At 42.9% G+C, this 24,686-nt stretch overlaps 2 protein-coding genes across 3 annotated transcripts; both read right to left on the bottom strand.

The window, feature by feature from the left end:
* Positions 1-1,511: 1,511 nt before the first annotated feature.
* Positions 1,512-9,926, bottom strand: LOC129600494 (uncharacterized). 2 transcript variants are annotated; one of them, XM_055499041.1, is made up of 4 exons: positions 9,420-9,926; positions 7,531-8,898; positions 3,294-3,552; positions 1,512-2,685 (listed from the first exon to the last, which is right to left on the bottom strand). In XM_055499041.1, exons 3-4 carry the CDS (start codon positions 3,421-3,423, stop codon positions 1,904-1,906), a joined length of 912 nt encoding a protein of 303 aa, XP_055355016.1. In that variant the 5' UTR covers positions 3,424-3,552; positions 7,531-8,898; positions 9,420-9,926; the 3' UTR covers positions 1,512-1,903. The 2 variants fall into 2 exon arrangements, with proteins under 2 accessions (XP_055355016.1, XP_055355014.1); XM_055499039.1 differs by lacking the exons at positions 7,531-8,898; positions 9,420-9,926 and having other exon boundaries at positions 3,294-3,791.
* Positions 9,927-12,072: 2,146 nt separating this feature from the next.
* Positions 12,073-24,287, bottom strand: LOC129600488 (rho GTPase-activating protein 26-like). The gene is made up of 26 exons (XM_055499025.1): positions 23,659-24,287; positions 22,472-22,565; positions 20,957-21,114; positions 20,804-20,875; positions 20,583-20,684; positions 19,744-19,854; positions 19,636-19,678; positions 19,280-19,341; positions 19,159-19,215; positions 19,016-19,091; positions 18,483-18,583; positions 18,387-18,424; positions 18,245-18,301; positions 17,802-17,880; positions 17,627-17,666; positions 17,473-17,541; positions 17,323-17,397; positions 17,149-17,245; positions 17,029-17,087; positions 16,574-16,679; positions 16,302-16,461; positions 15,184-15,625; positions 13,750-14,050; positions 13,358-13,503; positions 13,225-13,269; positions 12,073-12,718 (listed from the first exon to the last, which is right to left on the bottom strand). Exons 1-26 carry the CDS (start codon positions 23,725-23,727, stop codon positions 12,663-12,665), a joined length of 2,715 nt encoding a protein of 904 aa, XP_055355000.1. The 5' UTR covers positions 23,728-24,287; the 3' UTR covers positions 12,073-12,662.
* Positions 24,288-24,686: the final 399 nt, after the last annotated feature.

Genomic DNA, 24,686 nt, shown 5'->3' with positions numbered 1-24,686 from the left:
CCTACGACTATGCATATATGTACGGTACATGAGAATTTTGCCCACTACCTTATGCTCGCGGTCGGTTCTCCCGTTACTTCCGTGAAGCTGACCGCTGACCACGTTCAGTACACCGCACTGATCACACTCCGTCCCGAACAGCAACGATATGAGATCCACATCATCCCTTCCTGTCTCGCTGTTCTAGGACGTGCGCGTCTGTCCTTATAGCGAAAATGCGGTCGCACGATAATTCCACGGGATTCGGTATATCCTCTCCTATATATGCCCTGTACAAGTAGAAGCCGGGTTTCGTGAGAATCCAGTATTTTCTGTTTAGGTTCAGTACAACCGCACGACTGGCTGGTAGCATCTGGCCTCTTGGTCAATATAATCGGCGCTGTACTGCCTCATTTGTGAAATAGAGCGTGGTGCGGCTGTTGTCTCCGTGTGTTGCATCGCCAACGGGAACAGCCGACTCTACAGGAAGATGTCCCTTAAAATACTGCAATGACTGCACTAGGTGGACGGCAGTGTACGTTGCCGCTGTAATTTGCTCCATAATCACATATGCGGACAACAGTCGAACGGACAACGCGATGCTCCGATAATGACCACAAATGGTTCTGATCCACAACGTTATCGTTAGGGCGGTATAATTATGTCCACGACTTGAGGACATGCAGTGCACTGCCGTCTACGGAAATATCCGGCTAAGTTCGTCTACGATTTATAGCATTATGTTATTTCAGTTGTGCCGGCAGACAAGACTGGCAACAGCATCTGCATGCATATGCTTGCCGCAGACACGGTTGCAGGGTAGTAGGTAAGTACAATAACAACAAAAATGAAACCGAGTTAAAGCAGAATGGTAGTTCATAAACAAAGTTAAAAAATCAGCAAGTGGTTTAAAATTGTTTGAAATTAAATTTTAAATTCGAGAAATATGTCATGCAGTCTTCAAGATTGAGCAATTTACAGAATGTGTGACCTACCCGCTAACGGATTTTGCTACATCGTCAGGACGACGACGTCAATAAAATTAATCTGAAGTCAAATAACGGCGTTTTACAATTGAAAATAAAGTTTTTCGTTTAAAATAATTGGCTATCCAGCTGTCTTGCCGAAGAACTGTCTGAATGCGATGTGTCGGTGTTACCGGATGTCTCCCGGTGTTGCCGGATGCATGGTGACTAGCAACGAGTTGTCTAGGAACTAAATATCCGCGCGACCAAATGTGGCCGACCAAGTGTCCCGCAACGAGGTTTTATGCGACGACTTGGTCGGACACGGCGTTTTCCATGCAAAACTTCCGAAATACGGCCCGATAAATGTAATTACAGCATGTATACATATTCATTCAGTAAACTACATATTTTGGCCCTCTCAAACACCACGACATAAAATCGTTTCATGGTGTCTACATTAATTGTTGGAGACCGTTTGTGCGGTGTTTATGGGTTTAACGAATTAAAACTAACAGACAACTTAAACGGAGAAAGAAGCACTGGAACACTTCTGCACTGATACCAAAAGCCATTTTATTATTCAACTACAGTAACTGTACAGTACAAAACATACATCGCATATTATTTGCGAGGATCGACGAAACGCAACCAAAATCAGAGTTAACGTTCTTGAAAGTACATATTACAACTTTCTAAAATGTCCCAAATGGGACCTGGTTTTGCTTGGTATTCTTGGACTGAACGTATTTTATACAGCAGCCAATCATCTTGTGTACAAATCATTTATCTGTAAGTTCGAACACCATAAAACCCTACGCAGATATATTTATTGGTTCCGTTTACATCAGACTGATGACGTAATCATTTAATAATGCGCGGTCATCGCTGCTTAAAACCTCAGTTGCCCATGGGTTCATGGCATCCCTTATTCACCGGCAAAAGTAAGTACTTCCGCGCTAGGCCTTCTCCTTGACCACCAACACGGTGGACTGCACGATCCATTCATGGAGGTGTCTATGCGGCCGGAACCAGCACTCCACCGGACCGGAGGCTATCAGCCGGGCACTCGATGAAATCAACTCAAATTCAAGGCCCTCGTCCTGCAGCGGGATCAGCTCCGAACCGCTGGCCACCGTCCCCACCCACCCCGACGGCAGATGCGACGTGTAGGGTTCCTCGCGGGGCACATTGATAAGATGACCTTTATGTCGCCACATGTGATGATGGCGCACATTCTGCACGTCCGGCGCCAGGGGCAACCGCACCGCGCAGCTGATATTGTAGCTGTCCCCGACAGTCACCCGGTACTGCGGCGCCAAGGGGGCCGCGAAGACCTCGGCAGCCCGGGTGACGAGCGGGATTAAGGTGTAGCGGTGCAGAACGGTTCTCCTCGTCGCCTCCTGCAAGTGGCAGACGACCTCGCCGGTGGATGGCAGGGACACGTTAAGGATGCGCAGCACCACGATACTGTCGTCAAACTGCAGAAAGTCGTAGCGACGATTAGACATCGGTACCGGTTGGCCTTGCTCGAACACAGTGCGGCCTTGGTGGGTCCAGCTGATGGCGACGGAAGGTACGCCTAGAGGCCCTTGACAGCTGAACGACACGTTCTGCCCCAAACGCGGCCGCATCAACCTGCCAGCGGCCGCCGGTGTCGTCGTGGCCCTTGGAACTGGAAACTGCAGTGTCACCTTGTCATCTTCCTTTTTTCTCAGTGCTCGCTCAACTATTTCATCCACTACAAAATACATCATTCGATATAGGATATATAAAAACTATTTTCATTATTAGTCAGATATATGCGTTATATATGCATGACCTTTGCGAAGAACAACGTGGCATGCGATGTCATTGTTGTTGTTTACTGACAGGCTGACAGCTGTCAGTCAGTTGCGCTCGTTTATAAATAAACATCATATTTTACTTAGTCTGTAACATCACTGAAATTTTTTAACTGCATTTTCAGTAGTGAGGCCGCGCAACCATATTTTAAACCCATTCTAGCGTTATTAACGACGGGAATCGTTAGAATACAGCGCTCCAACGCTTTGTTGAGTAAATTAGTTGCAAAAGATGACATACATATTTGATAATTTATTATCAGTTAAAACGAACAATTTCAGTTACTCAGAGAAATTCAAATTTTTGGGTCCATAAAGCGAAGGAAACACGTCAAAATAGAAAGCTACTTTCTAATTGTTCGTACCACCGATAAGAAAATTCAAGCCAATCAAATCACTGATGATCTTTATCAGCCCCATACGAAAGGCGCGAAATTAAGCGCAAGGCTGGCTTAACTCTACTAAAAAAGCCTGAGAAACAGTGGGCACTTTTCCGGTTACTTACGTGATAGGTCAGAGCGGAAATCTCCGTTCATCTGCACGGTACATGCGCTGCATTGAGCGTGCCGCTGCCACTGACACCAGCCGCCGAATGCCAGACTGTAAACAGCCACAAACAACCGCGCAAGTGGCATCGGATTGGGTCGGATTAACCAGGATTAATCGCATTTTGTGGATAATAATATCCTCAACACCGGCGTCAGCCTGCCGGGTTGTTGTCCCGACGCTTCAGACGACCATCCGACTTCACGCCTACTGGCATGCTGCGATAACAAGGATAATTGTGTTGTGGTTTATGCAAATACAGGGTACCCTGTGCAACCAGCACACAATCCTGAGTGTGGTAAAATGAGCAACAGCGATCTTCTACTGCATATTAAAGGTTTCATTAGAAATTCAGAATTAGGTTGCTTATTTAATCATACAGTATTCGCAGGGATCAGCTGCGGAATTCGGGACCTCCCGTCAGTCCCGTTTTACATGAACAGGGACTACAATTACTTATGGAAGGAGCTGCGCGCAAGTCTTAAGCGGTGATCTGCTTTTCGGTTGCTAAGCATCGGTTCCCACATTCCGTTCCGATTGTTTGGCGCCATGACATTTGGGCCACCCGACACTTGGGCCACCTGACATTTGGGCCACCTGCCACTTGGGCCACCAATACTTTCAAAAACATGAAAACGTAATAAAGGATTTCCGATACGAATGATAGCTTCTTTATTCTTACTGCACGTAAAAAATTAAATATTGGCTTATTAATAAAAGTTCTGCAACTTGCAGCATTAACAACGTACGAGTAAGTACACAAGATTCGAAAACGAGCGTGCATTAATATTATGGAGTGTTTGTAGGCATATAAGCGGATACACAGGGGCTGCATGGGTTCGATCATTGCACTATGTACCAGCATAAGTAAATCGAACTCATGCACTGACGATGTGAGCAGTTGCCGGTAAATTTACTCCGCATCCTTCTGCTTATCAAACATCTTCCTGATCAGATTTCTATTTGATTAAAATTTCAATTAATACATGGCGCTAAAAATCTAAGAAACCTAAGAAAACTGAGAAACATAAAAAATACAGGGAAAAAAAGAGTTACAAGAGACCGTAATGTGCGGTGGCCCAAGTGTCAGGTGGCCCAAATGTCAGGTGGCCTAAATGTCAGGTGGCCCAAGTGGCAGGACACCGTTCAAAAAACAGAGAGAACAGATTTATTTACAAAAATTATAAAGTTTTAGTATAATACAGAGAAGCCGGTTTGTTTCATCCTCATGGGACTACACGTTACTACGGTACCTATTTGTACTGGTACAAGATTACTGTGTTGAAGGTTGAAGCGTGTAACCATCACGGGGTGGAGGTTTAGTGTGGAGCGTTGTAGTATACACATGCTTCTATGAGTTGCGGTTCTTGGGCGTGGAGTGCATTCACAGCATATTCCACAATATACAGAACGCTAAGTTAGACTTATCGTAAGCTCGACGTTGTAAATGAGAGCGTGAAATTACTGCCTGATTAACTTAATTACCTTTAATACATCAGTAAAGCTAGCCACCGCCGTCTTGAATGACTATCTAATTAGCTCAAATATTGCCTAATTATTAATTATTGCGGGAAATTACTGCCTAATTAGTAATTAATGCCGTTTCGAAGTCATTAAATTATTAATGGTAGCATACGCGTTACTCTGCGTTCGTAATTATGTTAAATCTAAATTTGTTATTACATAGCGTCGATAGCAATTAGCACGGTATTAACGGGGCAGTGCAGTCCATTGCACTCACCGTCTACAGCGTGTAACACGCGCAATGCATGGATAAGTCAACGATGCCCAACGGAAAATCTAGTCGACACTAGATTTACCGTTGGGCAATGTTGCCTTAAAGTGGGCATGTGTTGACTGTTGCAACAAACCAATGCACAACGCTTGCGTTATCTCGGAATGACACATAGGAGCATGACGCACAGTCCGTTGGGCTGCTTTATCATAAGGTAGTCAGAACTGAAAGTACCTACTAGTAATCGTTATCGATTCCACATGCAAATATTGCGGAACGTACCATGACACAACCCACAGGTGACAAGCGTTTCGGAAGAGTTCAGGATTTGAGTTATTCTTACACTTACATTCTTCCGCAATGTAGAGACACCCCAGAACAGTCATTTCAGTTCGTTTACTTTGCTATTCCGCCACGCTGCGCATTGCTCGCTTCGTTTGTGGAAATCTCATGTGTTAATCGTGTTGTTAATCAACCGGTGCGCTCCTGTCTCGACACTGCGAAACGGCGAAACGTGCCTGTCAAATGCGCTGCTGAACCAGCTGGGGCACACAATATTTGGCGCGGCAGCCTTCTATCATGCAGAATAATTTGGAGTGCAACACTATCTCATCAGTCGGGTTATATGACCGAGGTCGAGTGTAATTATTCAATCCCATGAGACAGAAATGCCTCCATAAATCTGGATGCATCTCTATCTCGTGATCGAATGAGTATCACTGCGTCTCTATATAGTATACTCGTAATGCAATCAGTTTTCCAGCAGTTGTCATCCTGTGGATCCGGAACCACGCGGAGAACTTCGTGACCTCTAGTGTCCGGTAAGCGAATTTACTATCTATAACGTGAGTATGTTCGGGATGCAAAAACAAGCCAAAGTATGTAAACGGACAACAATCGACGGGACAAAACGATGCTCCAATATTGGCGCCCCAAAAACGGTTCTGGTGGAAAATGTTATTGTTAGGGCGGTATATATGTCCAAACCTTGTGGACAAAAAAGTGGGCTGACGTTAACGGTAATATTAATCTATAGAAATATTAATTAATTGGTAGAAGCCCGTTATTACGAGTATGTTACTAGTAACAATTAACAACTGTATGACGCCATTTTCGGCAGCGCTGACCGATTCGGCACACTGCAGGAAATGGTGTCTTGCCGTGGCCCGTGAGGCGCGGAATTCGGGGCCTATGAAGCGCCGGCTGAACAGAACGCCTGATTCAGTAGAAACATCCGTACAGATACTGATAGCTGCCTGCATGCTGTCCTTGTATTCTTTAGGGAATATATTGCGAATTGTTTGGCAATATTAATTTTATCTGCCGCCGTATGAATGTATCCGGTAAATGAATTTTATTGTTCATGCTGGTGAAAATTATTCTCGTTTTGTTCCACACCCAGAAATCTTTGGTATCCTCGTACCAAACGCTTCCTCAATATGGGAAGAATGCTACATTACCAAGGATTCCTGCCCCAGAGGACAGCAAGCAGAAACCTCGGGATGTGTGATATCGCATTACCGCGGCGCCTGCTTACAGGTACACGGATGCTGCACCTGCCAGCACTTTGAGCTCCTAAATTGCGCTCATGGCTTAGGCCAGTGCAAGCTAGGGCAAAGACCTCATACGGTGCATGTACCAGGAAGCTTTCCAGTTCAATATGGTCCAATTCTCTCCTTACTTCCACGAAGTTTAATGCATATTCAATGCACTACACACATCACTGCGCTGCACCCGCGATAACAGCTGTTTTTCATCAAGCATCCCTTAGTTCCCGTGAAGTTACTCCGTGCAACGAAAACACGATACCACGACCACGGGAGCCAGCTTGCATCCTCATATGTTTGTACAACGTTAACTCTACTTCGATGGAATATGATCCGACTTATCTGTCAGATGCAACTGCACTGTCGCTTTCCCATTACTTTCATCCCACAGTCCCACACCGCTCGTCAGTCGATGTTTTATACAAAATCTTACGTAGAAATACTCGTATTTGCGGAATCCATCATGAGACAAACGCAGGTGGAGGTCGTAGTGCATATAAGAAGCGTTTCGGGAATTAACGCTCTCTAGTCTGTACCAGTGCGGGTTTATCGTTGGAACTTTGCATTGTACTTGTAAATCTCGCCCTGAAGACATAACGCCCAACAGTAGCCCCAAAACGCACGGAATGTTAATTGTGATCAGCGGTATAATTCTTAAACGCTGTAAATGCCCTCTCAGTATGCCAACTCAGCCCCACTGCTACCGATGTGGTCCGCACAGATACCGTACATTACCTTGCGAAATGAGGCAGTGCTGCCGCATCTGTTGTGCCTTCAACGCACAATCCGTGGTGACCTTGGGTTATATGTACTGTACATATACCAAAGGTCAGTGCCTCTGATTGTGCATAATGTACATTGCCGCTGCGATATTCATCATTACCAGTACGTAGTAGCAGTATTTTGTCACATACCACAGATCAGCATCATCGACCTATCCAATGCGCTCGATCCAGCAGCCGAGTGTGTTGATGATTTTCATTGATCCGGCAGGAACCGCGCGGACAGAGATATGCGCGGATGTTTTAGCTGCCTCGGTTGGAGATTCGAAATCCCTCTCGTCAGACGCCGAAGCTCGTGCTTACGTGGGAAAAACGCCGATTTACTTAGACCAGCCAATCGTACAATACCAGGAGCTGCGTAATAGTGACCTTTACGGCTTTCTACCTCCAAAATACGAAATAGCCTGGCACATGGTACTGTATCTGAGTGTATCGTTTTCGCACTCGTAATACGAGTACATCCAGTGAAATATATAATTATGTTGACACAGCAGCCGGTTTGACGATTGTTCTGGTGGGTTGGGTAATCCAACCTTACCACGCACGATCGGCAGTGTACAAATAGTAGATCCGTACTGTACGAATAACATAAAACGGTATACACGAATATTCAGGGGCTCCGCTACCACTACACTTTTTTGATTATTTAACAATGCGCTGTAGCTTAAAATCTCAACTTCCCATGGGGTCATGGCATCCCTTATTCACTGGCAAAAGCAATTCCGCGCTAGGCCTTCTCCTCGACACGCAGCACCGTCGATTGCACGACCCATTCGTGGAGCTGTCTATGCGGCCGGAACCAGCACTCCACCGGGCCGGCGGCGTCCAGCCCAGCACTCGATGAAATCAGATTAAACACAAAGCCCTCGTCTGGCGGGATCACCCCAGGGCCACTGGCCACCGTTCCCCCCCACCCCGGCGGCAGATGCGACGTGTAGGGTTCCTCACGGGGCACGTTAGTCAGCTGGCGGTTGTGTCGGAACATGTGATGATGGCGCACATTCTGCACGTCCGGCGCCAGGGGCAACCGCACCGCGCAGCTGATATTGTAGCTGTCCCCGACGGTCACCCGGTACTGCGGCGCCAAGGGGGCCGCGAAGACCTCGGCAGCTCGGGTGACGAGCGGGATCAAGGTGTAGCGGTGCAGAATGGTTCTCCTCGTCGCCTCCTGCAAGTGGCAGACGACCTCGCCGGTGGACTGCAGGGACACGTTGAGGATGCGCAACACTACGATACTGTCGTCCAACTGCAGAAAATCGTAGCGATGATTAGACACCGGGACCGGGTGGCCCTGCTCGAACACGGTGCGGCCTTGGTGGGTCCAGCTGATGCCGGCAGAAGGTACGCCCGGTGGCACTTGACAGCTGAACGACACGTTCTGCCCCAGACGCGGCCGCATGAGTCATCCAGCGACCGCCGGTGTCGTAACGACCCGTGGAAACTGCAGTGTCACCTTGTCATCTTCCTTATTCTCCAACGCCCGCTCGACTATGTCATCAACTACAAATACAGCGTTAAATATAGATATAAGGATACAGAAATCATAGTTTTCAGTACTTCCAGGTTTTTGGATACTTTCACCATATGAATACGCGCACCGGACACCAGAGGCACGGACTCTGCGTTTTCCCCACTAAAAAAACTTGAAAATGTTTTATTAACCTCGTGTAAAAGCTTGTATAACAGCATACGGTATATAAGTTATCACGCAATCAATTTCTGATACGTTTTTGTCACGTGGAGCAACGCAGAGAAGACTGTCGTTTTGGTGTCCGGGTGAAATCATTGTGAAAATGAACGCAGCCAATTATTTGTCAGATATGTCATATATCCAATATAAATGCATGACCTTTGAGCATAACAGTATTGCATACTGTGTGTGTTGTATGTTATTCGATAAGAAAACTTTAAATCAATTAAAGCCGTATTGATCTTTATGAGTTTAGCAAGAAAGCCGCGCGCCGTAACTTCTACGAGTGCGAAAGCCCGCGAATCAGCGGGCAATTTTTCCGGTTACTTACGTGATAGATCAGAGCGAAAATCCCCGCTCAACTGAACAGTGCATGCGTTGCCCTGAGAATCCCGCTGCCATTGGCACAAGTCGCAGAATAGCAGGCTGTAAATGGTCAACAATCGCATAAGTTGCATAGGACTGGGTCGGCCTAACCAGGGTTGATAGCATTTTGCGGGTAATAATTTCCTAAACACCGGCGGTAACCGGTCGAGTATATGTCCGGCGCCTCCGAGTTCAGATGACCCTTCTACTCTGTACTGAAGAATTCCACGACGGCTGCCACGCTCCGAAAATGAAAATAATTTTGCAGTTTTATGGTTTTAGCAGATGCGATGTAGAACCACAGAATTCGTTGGGTGTGGTAAAATGAGCAACGGCGATCCGTTACTGCTTTTTCATGTGCTGCATAAGGAAATCCAGAAATATGATGCGTATGAAGTTTTAGTCATAGGGTATATGACAGCATTCGCCGGACGGCGCTACCAATTTCGGGACTTTCCGTATACTTAACATGTTGTTGTTGTTGTTGTTGTTTGCATAAATACACAGCGTAGTCAGAAGGACCATGGCTCCACGAATCGTCAAGGTAACACAATAAGCATGAGACAGGAACAATTAGTCGATTATCGTTAATAACATCATGGAAATCGCGCTTAGAAACTCCTTGAAGCATTAGAAAGCAGCGGTCAACAGTACTTCCGGTTAAGGATATCCAGGTTCTTCAACCCGGCATGTTCCAGGCATTTTTGTACAGATAAGACAGTAAACGACGGATGCTTAATATGGAACAATGATAGGAAAAAATGGGTAATTACAGTTAGTGAGTCATTTATGGAAGCGGCTGCGCACAGTACTTATAGCGTACGGTTTGTGGTTAATCTTTTTGAAGGCGTCTAATCATTGGGAGAATATAAAACACCCTTAGTCCCTCAGGATTTGTGGGATTTCTTCGCCGCAGATCGTTATCGACACAATTAGCGAAAGTGCCATGTTCCATGGAACGCAGTGACGCTGGACACTTTCTGCGGATCATGCCGCTAATAGTGGTTCGTTCACTTGATGGCGTAGGGTTGTACTGTTTCCCTAACAAACCGATATGCGACAGAAACACCTGCAGCTGCAGAATTTCCTACTGACGTTGACGTAACCTGTAACGAAAACCGTCACTGCGACAACAGCGAGGGCACCTTTTCCATGCTGTTATCAAGGGTCTCACCCACTACTTCGTACCAGTTCCAGTTTCCTTTGCTTCCACTGAAAACGCTTGCTTTTTGCGTATTTCCCTGCAAGACCCTACGTTTTCGAATACTTTTTGTTAATCTGCAGCTAAAATTTAATTCGACTGTAATCCATTAGCCGGCAAACCGTTCGTGCGCGATATTTCCGGTTGGTGAGATTTCGCAATACGAAAACTGACGAAACAAGCTTCGAGCACCAAAGGCAAGTTTATTCAACGCAAATTGTAAAATTGTAAATCAGCATCCTCAATGAATGGTTGCACTATGTAGTTTTGCTTCTTTCCAGCTGCTTTTCTACGTTTATGTCTTTCACATCAGCAATGTACTGCACGAAAACAACTCGGCGGCGTTACTGATTTCTTGGCTATTCTGTTTGTCCAGGACTAATGCAGCAAAAACTTTCCACAATCATATTAATCTGTCCAGGTCCAGCGACTTGTTTACGACATACAGAAGGCAACAATTTTGCACTTCGTCACCTTGCGGAACCGGTGCGATTGTCGTAGTACAGTGCCATCACGTAAAGCCAAGCCCGCTATACAGTGAAACCTCTGAAATACGTACACCTCCGTACGGAAAATTTCGTACGTAATTCAGGGGTGTACGGAATTCAAATTAGCTACCCCCAGCCCCCCTGGGGGGTGACTGTAGACTAGGGGCACTGCCCCACTACGAAATGCTCTGCACATACTGTGCAATGCATAAAATACATGGATTTCATTAGTTAACATACAAAATTGCATCAATCAATGTGTATGTAAACAGAGAAAAACAATTCTCTCGCACACGTTCAGCAGAAAAGATTAATAAAACCTTACTCAGGATATAAAAATCTAGCAATTTCGAGTGTATCTTTCTTTGTTGCTTTAGATTTTCACAACTTTACCATCAAAAGGTTTAAAATCTCCAGTTCCGAAACAACGGTGTACGCATTCACGAGGTGACTGCGTACAGTTAAATGCTTATGCGGTACAGAGATTAAGTGTACGTGTACGCAACGCTGAGGTGTACGTTACGTAGAGGTTCCCCCTGTACTTTAGTCTACGACGTAATTCGGTACAGAAGTTTTCGTACGTAATAGAGGGGTGTACGTTTCTTCGGGGTGTACGTACGATGAGGTTTCACTGTATTCCGCCGAAGGCAATCGTCTGACGGTTGCAGTAACGACCAGGACAACGTAAAAAACAGACGAAAATGCTTTTTATAACAATAACATAATTAGTTGGATTTAAATATCTAGGATATTTTTTTTAATATTTCCCTTGATGTAAATGTCGCATTATGTATTTCCACTGATTCATTTGCCATCGCACTACGATGCTGCCTATGTTCTGTCACTTTGTTTCAGCGTTTTCGTGCAAAGCGGGATAAACACAACATATACACACGTCTGTAACCTCCGCAAAAAGAACGCTTTAAGTGCAACTTTAATTACTTTTAATACATCATAATTATTTTCGGGCAGCAGTGCATCACGGCGGGTTGCGTAGAAACCAACCCGGCCAAAAAATACTGTGCAAATAATAAAACAAAATACAGCAAAATTAAAACCGCCATAGAAATTCCAACACCAGCAGCAAACAGATCCTCTGTAAAAAACAAGCAGAAAACACAGGCGCACAGCCATCCGGCTGTCCAAAAAACGCCCACATTTCCTCCAAAAATCAGAAAAAAATTTTGCGAATTATTCCGCGTCTGACAATCTCTCTCTTCTTTGCAGCAAATCATTCGGTGAGCAATACATACCAAACCAGAAAACCGACGCAAAAAAACTATGTACCATACCCGCGGCAAGAGACCGAGAGTGACAAGAAAACAAACTTAAAAGCTCCAAAAATGTGAAAAATTATTTACTGAAAAAAAGAAGCAGCAAATCTGTCTGTGTTCACCTTTGGCAAAATGGGGGGCAGAATACCGCTTCCTGTGCCGCATCACACTGCAAGAACGGATCGCGCTCTGTAACGGAGACAGCCGAGACATCCGTCCGCATTATCAAATAATTTTGGCATTTTTTAAAACTGCATCGGCACATCTTCCACGTAGTTCTCCGGGATCAGACCCTTCCGACCTGTCAAATGCAATGCTGACAGATATGTGCAATAAATACACTCATTAAAACGTTTTCCTATTAAAATATATGTCCCATTAAAATATTTAAAAAAATGATAGTTATAATATTTATGATTTTTAAGCAGTTTACAGCGATGAAGTGTATGCTAAGCGTCCACATGGGGTGGATGTTTGTAGCCTTTAAACTACACTTGACTCTCTGCTGTCCAACTGTGACAGCAGCTGGCATTTATGGCGCATGTCTTAAAAATCTCAAAAAACACTGAACCGAAAACTAAAACAACGAAAACTAAAACACAGCAGCGCATCTCTGGTTTTCCCATCTCGTTTACACACTTTCCTGACATACTATTTAATTCTGTAATTGATCACATGTTCCATGGCCTCTGTTTTCGCTCGTATTTATACTGTTTTCATACCAACCAAAGCGACCATGAATAGCCGAATCGGCCGGACAATCTGTGCTGCATTTCTAATAACCTGCTTCTTCTGATTTCTTCGTACCTCGTAACTCTCCATACAGCCATCCCGGCTCATCGGACGCATGGACTGCAAACACATCAAAAATACTACTGAAACTTCCGGGTGCCAATAGATACTGGAGAGAACGGTAAACACTGGCTGCGCTTGGGTTTACCTTTGGTAATGATTTCGTTGGGCTCGAAGGACAGCTCCGAGTGGCCATCGGCATGGCACTGGTACAGGGTGCGCACATTCCGCCCCGGTTTGTTGCCGTTCCTCCCGGGGACATTACCGCTACGCAGACCCACCGCGGCCGCGCCTCTGTCAACAAAAAACACATTTTTCACTCAAATTTACGTTGACACGCAGCCCTGCGCTTAACGCTTTTACGAACGAACAAAAAATCTTTCTACAAAATTTTTTACTTAATTCCAGATAATTATTAGCGATTTTTTTATGTTATTCTGATTTCTGTTTTTCAACAGCATCTGTCATCAAATTAGACACAATTTTCGAAAGTAACTGTATTTATTCCGTTGTAGATGTACTCGTAAGATCGGGACTGACCTTTGCGGAGCCTTCTGCGGCGGCGTCTTCTCGATGCGCGGCTTCTCGTCGCCCGGCGGCGGCACCTGGAAGGTGGAGATCCGTTTGGAGACCAGGGGGGCGGGGGTGCGGTCGCGGGGGCCCCGTTCGCGGTGCTCCACCGGCCCGACGGAGGCGGCCGGCCCGCCCCCGTCCACCACGGTCACACCGGCCACCGAGGGACTGCCGCCGTTGAAATTCACCCGGGGGAAGGCCGCCACGGCAGCGGGTGCCGCCGGACGACGGTCGCGGATGACGCCGGAGCCGAAACGGTCGTTCATGCCTGTGTGCAGCAGAAGGCATTCACCTACTTGTCATTTTTACGATTTTAGTACCGGACAGCGTCCGTTTCAGTTGCATTCCGCCCACGAGCAAGAAAAGTTGTTCATGTAAAACGATTGCCCTTTAAATAGTCGCCATCACTGCACAAAAAGGACGGAAACCGAAAAACAATAATCATACCTTCTTTGAAATTGAAAGGAAATATATTTTAACAGATGTATCAAAATAATATGTTTCAATCAGCAAAAATACTGAAATCAAGCGTCTGAACTAAACTACAGCAAAGAAAATTAAACCCGTCGTGCTACATGCCATTACACTACGAAGTATTCCGTAATAGAAACAGTGACAACGTAATAGCAAGCAATGCCATCACCAGAGCACGACGAATCGAACAAATAAAACACAAAGAAAAGTTGAATAATCCACCGCTGTAAGTGAAAACGATCGTCCGCAGTATCAGATGTACATTATAAAATTGTCAATCAGAATAAAAACTTAAACTTGATACAAAAATTTAGCAGCAGCACTAACTATAATTGTCAACAAAACCATGACAGCCGTCTACTGACCCCGATATATGCCACTGCACTATGAAATATGCCAGTACTCCATAATAATCGAGATGCGCGAGTCGCACAACCAAGGACTGAATATCAACAAAGCGAATTAAAAATACGAACAAAAATCAAAACCAAAGGAAATTTACGGTGAATTAAACCTTCAAATTAATTACTTTGGCCATAATTAATGCGTCAATAGTTCTAACATCAGAAAGCACCATTCCAGTAGGGAATCATAATGCAAAAAAAAGATAAAAATCCACGATCAACCGCACAATCTAGGAAGTGATTATTACCGCTTTACTAATTATTTAACGAATTTAATGAATTAATTTACTGAATTCATTTAATTTAATGAATTTATTTAACTAGTAAACTTTTTTATTTTTTTTATTTATTTAATTTATTTAACTAGTTTCTCAGTCTACTAGTCTTTATTTTTATTTATTTATTTAACTAGTCTTCTCTAACTATTTAATGAATGCTATTTTACTAATTATTCAAAAAAATTTAATAAATCAATTTACTGAATTCAGTTAATTTAACGAATTAATGTTATTAACTGCCTCACCTCCGGCGTTGAGATCGCGGGCGCTGGCCACCGGCGTGACGGTGTGACTGCCGGGCGCGGAGCTGTTCAGCGCGCTGAAGCTGACGCTGGTGGAGGCCAGGGGCGAGGCCAGCGGACAGTGGTACAGCGCCGAGGTGCTGGAGGTGCGCAGGCCCGCCCCGGGGTACGGCGGGGCGGTGGTCAGGCGGGCGACGGTCTGCGTGACACGCAGCCCGGGGGAGACCGGTCCGCCGGGTCCCGGGAGGCTCTCCGTCTTCAGATCCATGGGGATGGAGTAGTAGACGCTGTTGCTGTTATTGTTGTTGGACGACGGCGCGCCGTTCAGGCTCTTCTCGGGGCCCTTGAGGCCCGGCTTAAAGGTCACCGGCGGGACGGTGGGCCCGGGGTCGGCGGGGGAGATGCGGCGGTGCAGGGTGACGGTGGGCGGGGGCTGCAGGAAGATCTGTACAAGAAGAGCATGGAGTGTTACACTGGCCGTCAGAATTATAGCAATAAACAGATAACTGGTAAGTATGTATGTTCCGTAAACTAAATAAATACATTTAAATAAAAATGTTTAGGTAACTGAATAAATAAAAAAATTAAACAAGTAGCAATGATTGTGTTAATTTGATAACTTGTGTACTGGTCTTCATATAAGTACGTACGTTTGTTAACGAATTTATGCTAAAAAGCAAATTACCACAACATGCTGCGAACATCAGTAAATCGGTAGTGCGTGAAAACGATGAAACCCAGGCCAAAAATCTACGAGAGGGCGGATACGATAACCATTGATCCGAAAAAATTATCAGCAAAAATTTACTTTAACCATTGAAACATTGCAGAGTTGCGGTATTACAGTTATTACAAATTTACATCCCAAGGAAACCAGCGAAATCAATGCGGCTTTTATCGACAGGCCATTGCACTACAAAATTTCCCCGCAACACAGTACCGCCTATATACGGGGAACTGCTCCGTGAAGAAATTTAAAAACATATAATACTATACAATAATTAGTAATAACAAATAACTAACAAAGTTCGTAAATAAAGCGATAAAAAAAAGGCTCGCCTTACGAAGTGATCAAGTATGCTAGATAATCTCGAGAAGGGAAAGATAGCCGAACGCCCGACCTGTTTCCAGTGCTCCACTAGGACCTCGATGACGATGTTGTAGAACTTGATGTCGACCAGCGCGGCGACACTCTCCTCTTCCGGCCGCAGCAGTGTCGGCCCGAAGCACACGCCCAGATTGGAGATGGTCATCAGGTTGCGGCTGCAGTTGTCCGCCACCCTACAACGAAAACGATCAATACGTATAAGTTACTAACATTTTCCGCAGCCGCGAAGGAAACTGTGAGCGAACTGTTAGCAAACTTAGTTAGCAATTATGTGTGCTTGCTTACTTGGCCAAATGCCGAACGATTAGCTCCAGCATGGTGTAGTTCTTCTCCGGCAGACTGCGGGCCAGTGAATGGATTTCGTTTAGCCGTTCGTTCTTGTTGTCTTTTTCTACAGCAAAGACAATCTACGTGCAATCGTAGTACGGTGGCTTTGGGGTTGTACTTCATTACATTGGCATATTAAAGTCAAATAAATAAAATCCAAAAAATCACTACGTATCCACAATGAAAATGCTTGCGCGTCTTTTTAAACAAAAAAGTTATAAGAAACCTCACGCTGTCCACTACTTAAATTTCAAAGAAAATCAGATAAAACAATTCCCAATAAAGTAACACCCAGTAACGCTTCCGAAACAATAACACATTTCGTAATTCCCGAACAGTATCGTTACAAGGGAGAAAACCAGCAAAATTCATGCTTTAAACAAATAAATTGTGAAAAATTAAGAAACACTTACTGGCAGCGGAGAGGAAGGCCTTATGCATACGAAAGGTCATCAGGGGTTCCGGCAGCGAGCTGCAGGGAAAATAAGTAAAAAAACCGAAAAACTAACAGTTCAACAGCGTTATAAGCATACCGGAAGTAGGTTTTTAACGCACTGGTCACCGTGCGAATATCCACATCGGGCTGGTCGATCAAATTGAAGGTGAAGTTCTGTGCGTGTGACGCTTCGTCTAATCAAGTAAATCATACCACATCCATCTCAAAATTCGACAACTGTCAAACTAATGCAGATTCAACACTGTCTTACCGAAAAACGCATGTAGCAGGCGCGAGACTTTGGAACTGACACCGGCGACACGGTACAATCCTTGCTCGTGTAATCCTACAAATAATAAATCCAAAATTAGCAAATTGAGCGTGCAGAGGAGCTGTTTCGGCAACCAACGGCGTGGATTACCTTTTTTCTCGATGAAATCAATGCACAGTGTAACAAACCGGAAGCCCTGCTCGTTGAGATCAGTGCTATCTGCAATCAAATAATATTCAATTATTCTTGTAAAATTCAAACGCTCGCTTTCTGTTTAAGCCAAAAACCACTCTCAATCACTCACATTCCGGCTTGTGGAAGTGCTTTCCGGGCATCTGATAAACCTGCAATTATCAGAACACAATGAAAAGCGCTCTAACAGCGACGATGCAAAACGCCAGTTCAAGTTGACTTAGGAAATCAATTTTCCTATTTTTACAGTAGCAAACTGCTGTAATTTTTGCTGTTTTCAAACGCACTGGTTCTTTCCCATCCATGATGTCCATCCAGCGACCGCGATCGGCTTCGGATAATGCTTGAAAGGTCATGACACCGGGTCTACAGAAAACAACCCAATTTCTGATTATTATCACCCTGATTTATTTTGCTGACGGGCTTTTAACGGAATTTCGATGCTACTTTAGGCAACTTTTAAATAACTCTGACAAAAAAGTAAAAAAATAACAAACAGACATCCATACTTCGTACCAGAATAATAAGAAAAAGAAAGGAAACCCTGAAATGCATAACAGTCCTGACAAATAAAATAACTCTAAATAACTCAAAATAATCGTTCATTTTTCCCAAAAATTTTAAATTCCGTATGAAGACGAGGGAAAGGGAAGCAATAAAAACTATACAAAAATCGTCATGAATTTTTACGCGATAAAATTGCAAACCGTTTTCAGTGGCAAGAATTTACCGTTCATCAGTGACGAGATCAAAGCAGAAACGTTTCTCAATCGATTCACCGGGACGTCTAAAAATAGTCGAAGCTTAATTATTAGATATACACATCAGCTCCTCTTCAGCACGATTCTCCCAGTATCCCGGTACTTTTTTACCTTTGGCACGACTTGAGCGTCAAGATTTCTTGTGGATTCTGCAAAGATAAATGATTATATAACGCAGTGGTTAAATGTTAATAAGCACTTGAGTACCGTTGCTTTGCCATGGGTGTGCGAATACGGCACCAACAGCAGCTTCCGCGAATCCTTATCGTACTGACAATAGTGCTTCACCCAGGTCGTCCCGAACGCTTCTATAAATCAAGAATCACGTAATAATTAATAACAAAGCGGGAAAATTTTGAATAAAAATCTGGAAAAGTATCCAGATGAAACTCGTAATTTTTTTACATCCAAATCTTCACCAACACAATAATTTTATTAAGTAATACGTGATAACGGTTGATATTATACAGAAACATAAAATACCAAAGCTAGCGCCAAAAATACCAGCACATGCAATATAACAAAATATTATAGACGATGATTATGAAATTTTAAATCGATTTTTATACGATGAGCATCGCATTCTTTGCATATGGTGAAAACTAGAAAAATGAGAGGTACCGGAATTACGCTAAACGAGAAAAATCATTAACTAAACAACGATTAAAAATATTTATATCAGTCATAAAAACCGCTATGACAAATTGCTCGTTATGTGGTTTTCTAAAATCGCTACGCACTTTTTTCCATAAGATAAACAAATCCTTCCGCTCGGTCAGCCGCTCGTGGAAGATTCCCAGCGTTTTCGTTCGTTTTCTAGAGAAAAACAAACACGGAATTGCCGGCCAGTTCATTTGTATTGTTGTCTATAAAATCCACTCACTATTTTGTTCATCAGCGCTTCCGTTTCCGCACAAAATGCATTGAAACTGTCGCGAGCCTAGCCGACAAAAAATATTATTCAGACAACTATTTTATTTGCTGTTTGCTTCAAAATAACCGACCTTCTGGACCCGCTCTTGCAAATCTTTCATGTAAGGATCAAATTCTTTGGTAATATCATAACCTACAAACCACAACAAGCCTCAAATAAGCAGAATAAAAATTCATATAAATTATTTAATTGGCGCGCTGACAATTATTAATGATAAGTAAATCAAAATTTGATTGAATGTGCGGTAGTTTCTACAACAGCGATGTTATACATTATTTTATAAAAGTTCAAATTAATAAAGCAGAAAAATGCCTGAACTGAAAACAATATCACCAAAGCAATATCACCAAAAACAATATCACCAAAGCAGGAAAAATACGAAAAATGAACATCATAATGGAGCAAAAATAAATAATAAATACTTACTTAATCGGAAAAAGCGCATCCAACTGGACAGGAAATTCCATAACTGCAGACACAACGGGACAATAAATTGTACACCAGCAGCAATATACTCCACGCGCATCGGCGTACCACTTCGACAAACTCGAACTTCTTCCGCTCGTGGACCTCTTGAATGGCTTTGACATAGCGCAGCGAGGCCTGAATGAAGTATCCCCGCTGCAGTATCACATCGTTATCCGCCTGCAATTTATTACTGCATTGTGTTAACCGTTCGGAAAAGCCACCGCGGAACGCACACCGCCGCAGCATAATCCATTGTCAGCGCACCGGTCGTGTGCTGTCAAGTGAATATTGCGAAATATTAAATTGTTCAATACGTTTTCGGACAGGGTCAACTCGCGTGCATACTTGCACATTACAGTACGGCTTTAAAGATACCCTGAAAAATTTTGAAAAGAAAATTGAAAACAAAAAACTGCGATGAAAAAATGAATTTAAAAAAAAAAGGTTTTCAATAAAAAAATGAATTTTTATCGTTAAAAAAGCCGTACCAGGTACCATTGCATTAACACGCAACACTGCCGATTGACAGTTTACAATTATTTATCGTTCCAGACCAAAACAATTTGTCAGCTGTATTCTTATCATTCAATCTATCCAGTTACATGCTGCAAATTACAAGCAAACTCGCCGTCAGATTGTGTTGTTGTAGCCATACAGTACAATACAGTTACTACGCAAATATGCTAAAATCGTAGTGTAATGGCAAACTTCCAGGTCACAATAAAGGTGTGATACTGTCATTCTTCATATAAATCAGCATAATAATATTGAATGCAAAATTTTTCTTGCGACTCCACATTTTCAAAACTTGATCCTCGCCGATTAATTTTTGTTAAGTGGTACATACTCTAATGACTAATCAAAATCATTTTGAAGTGCAGGAAGACCAAACCCGGGTCACTTACTTCCTTGAGAAGGCTCTCATCCTTTTTGCTGGACATGCTTAAATGCTTCTCCTGGGCTTGGTAGAATTTCGTCGACTCCTTATCGAATTTTTTCTTCTCAGCCTAAACATTTCATTAATTCAGCAGCGTTAACGACAAGGGGAATTTCGCATTTTTAACCATGCCAAAACAAGCATTCAGAAAAGAAAAACGACAGAAAATTCCTTATCGTAAAATCATACTTTGACATTGCCGATGTGGACTCTTCTGAAATCCTCCAGTGGACTGACAAACTGCTCCATGGCCTTATCCAGCTACAAAATATTCGTAATAAAAAAAACCCGATAATAAAAAACAACCATAAAGAGAATTTTTTTTTTGGAATATGAACCTACAATTTTTGTCCGTTCGTCTTCGATATCGGATAAAATCTTGCCGAACTCCTTGAAAGACTCCGCAATGGCCCTCTCGTCTTCCGTCTGACTTTGGCCGATATTCTCGAACTTGAAACCAGACAGATGGTGTGCCAGCGCTTTCTGGCATCGCGATAGTTCTGCAACGGAAAAAACGTCAATACTCCCGTCGCCACCGTTATCTCCAACAAGGAATTCATTATAACAACCAATAAGTCATCAGTATCAGCAATCTACAGGCATTGCTGGAAAACTCCACACAAAAACGTAGGCGGTGCAGCCTACTTTTTGCGGACCGTGCCAACGATAGAAATTATTTTCGACTATAATTTACATCGTCCTCCCTGACCTCCCAGTATTCGACGGAGAAAGATTACTGTATAGTGTAGACTTCATTCTTGTAACCCTGAGTCCAATAATAATTTCAATAAAAATAATAATAATTTTCTACGTCACGCGCCATTCAGTTGGAAACTTGGAACGCTTCAGCATTTCTGCCGTAATTACAGCAAAGCAAAGTCCAGTATCTAGCTGCACGAATCATAATACAATATTCGTACCATAGTTTACGAGCAATGTAGGAGTTCAATTAATTTTCTATTAATCGTAATCGATTTATAAAAAAAATCTGCTGCTATCATCAGGACTGAAGTAATGCGTTTTTCTATTTGTCAGAAATACCGAAAGAAACAAAACGCTTTCTATCAAAAACTGCCGGTCGTAGCAGACGAGAAACAACCTTCGGAACCTCCGCAATAACACAGTTAAAACTGCAAAGCTATTGCAGATGGCTTTTGCACACCATAAACGCATAAAACGCTTATCGTTAAAGAAATACGGCCGGCCAACAGACTGAATTACCGCACACAGGAAAATATTACGGCGTTAAATTTCAGAATGAAAACGATTAGTTGCCTGCTCAGCTATAAACAAACTCAAACGAACAGAATTTGCAAATACAAAGAAAAAAATTATTTCTGCAACTTTTTTTAAAATTCTACGACTATTTCCGAAATTCTATGAAAATTTAACCGAAAACTTTAGGCTTTAAGTAATACTAAATCTGCAGATTATGCAAACTGCTCTTCAAATAAATTTTCCCCAAATGTTTTTGAGAAAATTACTGAAAAAAAATTGGGATAAATGATAATACAAAATTCAATGTGTTAATTTCAGCTTCATGGTTCCGCAACTCTCAAAACACATCTCAAATCGTTAACAAGTATGCAGTGAAACCAATAAGCATCGGTAAACAAACATGAATAATAATGCAAAAACACTGCTGGGAAAATGTTTCGCCGTCGAGTGGCAAATGTATGAATAAGATGTTGTTACGCCATAAGACGGACCAGTAATGAGTCTATTTTTAAAATGCGTCTGAAAGTCTGAATTGGGCCAACGCGGGAAGCCCATGAGTAGTAAAGCAGAACGCGTCAGCAGAAAAAAAAGCAAAATATTTGCATTAAAAATCCGTCAGACGCATAAACAGCTACTCACGCTGGCTGGCGTTGATCACGTCACTGAACTCCTTGATGAGCTGCTTAATTTCCCGACTGGTCCGCTCCAGCTCCTTTTCATGCTCTTCCAGGTTCTGTTGTAGAAGAAACAAACAAAAATTATTACGCTAATGAATATTCTAATTACGTCTATCAAACCGGAGAAGCGTTCGAGAAGTCTCACATATATTAAAATAAATTACAATTTAAAGTCTTAAAAAATACAGTATGCATTTATATTCATGGGAAAATATATACAGGATAATAGCGTACATCGCATTTTAAAGTTACTTTCGATCTACGGCTTCTACGAGCCTTCCAGGGATGTTATAACGCAACATCCACCGCAAAGTTCGCAACAGAGACAAACTACTAACAACGAAGGGAAGCGTTTGTGATTATAATGCACTTTTAATTTCCGATGATTACTATCAAAACACTGTTTCCGACAAATTTGATTCTTTAACTGCAGGTAAAACAATAAAAAATGACCATGAGAGACAAGACCACAAATAATGTATTCCAAAAGAATCCGAACTGATTTCAGGGAATTAAAGTGATATTATAGGCTGTTCGAAATTATAACCATCAGTGCAGAGAAATAAGTAACGACGAAAAGAAAATTATAACCATCACCAAAATGATTACAATGATTAACCATCAATTACAGAATAACCACCAGCGACAAAATTCCTATTAAAATTTTATCCTGAATAGTCCATAACGGATTTATGAAAGAATCACATATCACACAGCAAAAATGTGTTTATAAGAAAAAAATAATATTACCCGCTTCAGATCATCCACAAACAGACGCTAGAAAATTCCAAATATTCAAAAAAAATCTCAACAAAGCTAAAAATATCCCAAAACCCTCTGCAAAAAATACTCAAAAATTACCAGCTCATGCTCGCCCATATTCAAAAGCTGAAAAACAAATCAAACGATAAAAACTAAAATTATTTTAAAGGCAGAAGAACCAAAAATTCCAGTCACGAGACGAAAAAAACTTGAATTACCACCTCCTGTTCATCCATAATTAAAAGCTCAAAAATCACAGAAAAGCCATCGGAATAAATTCCATAATTTTCGAGAGATATCGCCGGATTTTTATTTTCAAAGTGCTCACTGTTAACTGCATTCTACTGTACACGAGGCGATAATTGAACGTTTAGCACAGCGACGAACCTGACGGAACTCCGGATCGTCCGCCGTGCAGTCTTTAAACTCCAGCGTTCTCAGCACCATTCTACCCATTCAATCCACCAACCAGGGTTTTTACTTCCCCATTCAACGCGGTTTAACGAGCGCACACTGTCAACACTCCCCACGGAATGATGGGTCCGCGAAGTACTGATAAAGACGCAATAAAAAATCATCAGCGATTATCAGCTCGCAAATAAATCCCCATCCACGGAACAACATTAGATCGGCCACAAACGCAATCCAAAGATAGATCCGGGAATAAGAATCACAGAAAAAAAATATGCACAGAATTAGGCGACGAGAAAAAGCGTACAGGAGACGAGAGGAAAAACGCGATCAACACTGATCGTGCATCGTGAACCTGCGGTTAATTATCGCTGAATTATTCATCACGGATACGCGCGACAATCATTCTGGCTTCCGATCGCTGGCGAGTCGCGACTACTGATTTGTCACAAGTTAGCGAAGAGTATTACAATTCTGTTGTCTGCTGAAAATGTAGAGCAATAACTGAACAACCTGTGGCAGGCGAATGTGCGATTATCGGGCAAAATGCAATGGTATGCTAACATTTATTGACATTTCCCTAATTAATTGCTCCGCTACCCTAAAACATGCAAAGTATGTAATTGCTGAATTTGCATGAATGAACGCGTGAAGACGGCCGGATTCCATTGGAATTTCCAGTGCACGGGAGGACTGGCCCAACCACTGCGGCGATGGAGAACACAATAGTGAATCCTTCTCACATTGCCTGTAGCGGGCGGTTGGCCGGCCACCGGAAACACTTGCTAGTTGCTGCAGTTTCTGTCATCCAGCTGCCGAACGCCGCCTGCCAATTTGCCACGAATCAGCCATTTTGAGGAATGCTGAAATGTTTACGGCGAGTACGTAGTACGTACTAAGTACAGAGAAACGCTACATTTTCAAATGATTAATAAATTTATTCGGTCGCTAGAATACAACATGTTCATGTCGGTATTTCGTTATAGAAAAATCGGTTAAAAAGT

The sequence above is a fragment of the Paramacrobiotus metropolitanus genome, unplaced genomic scaffold (genome assembly GCF_019649055.1).
Source record: "Paramacrobiotus metropolitanus isolate TYO unplaced genomic scaffold, Prichtersi_v1.0 Parri_scaffold0000180, whole genome shotgun sequence".
In the NCBI taxonomy this organism is placed as follows: Eukaryota; Metazoa; Tardigrada; class Eutardigrada; order Parachela; family Macrobiotidae; genus Paramacrobiotus; species Paramacrobiotus metropolitanus.
The sequence above is the reverse complement of the archived record's forward strand: the minus strand, read 5'-3'. Positions and strand labels throughout refer to the sequence as shown.

Excerpts from the sequence above, each read along its gene's own strand:
- LOC129600488 (XM_055499025.1), bottom strand. The coding sequence starts at position 23,727 with ATGGGTAGAATGGTGCTGAGAACGCTGGAGTTTAAAGACTGCACGGCG. Across the intron at positions 21,115-22,471 it reads CGTGATCAACGCCAGCCAGC|AACTATCGCGATGCCAGAAA; the intron begins GTGAGTAGCTGT and ends TTTCCGTTGCAG. Across the intron at positions 17,667-17,801 it reads TCATGGATGGGAAAGAACCA|GTTTATCAGATGCCCGGAAA; the intron begins GTGCGTTTGAAA and ends TGATAATTGCAG.
- LOC129600494 (XM_055499041.1), bottom strand. The coding sequence starts at position 3,423 with ATGCCACTTGCGCGGTTGTTTGTGGCTGTTTACAGTCTGGCATTCGGC. Across the intron at positions 2,686-3,293 it reads TTTCCGCTCTGACCTATCAC|TGGATGAAATAGTTGAGCGA; the intron begins GTAAGTAACCGG and ends TGTATTTTGTAG.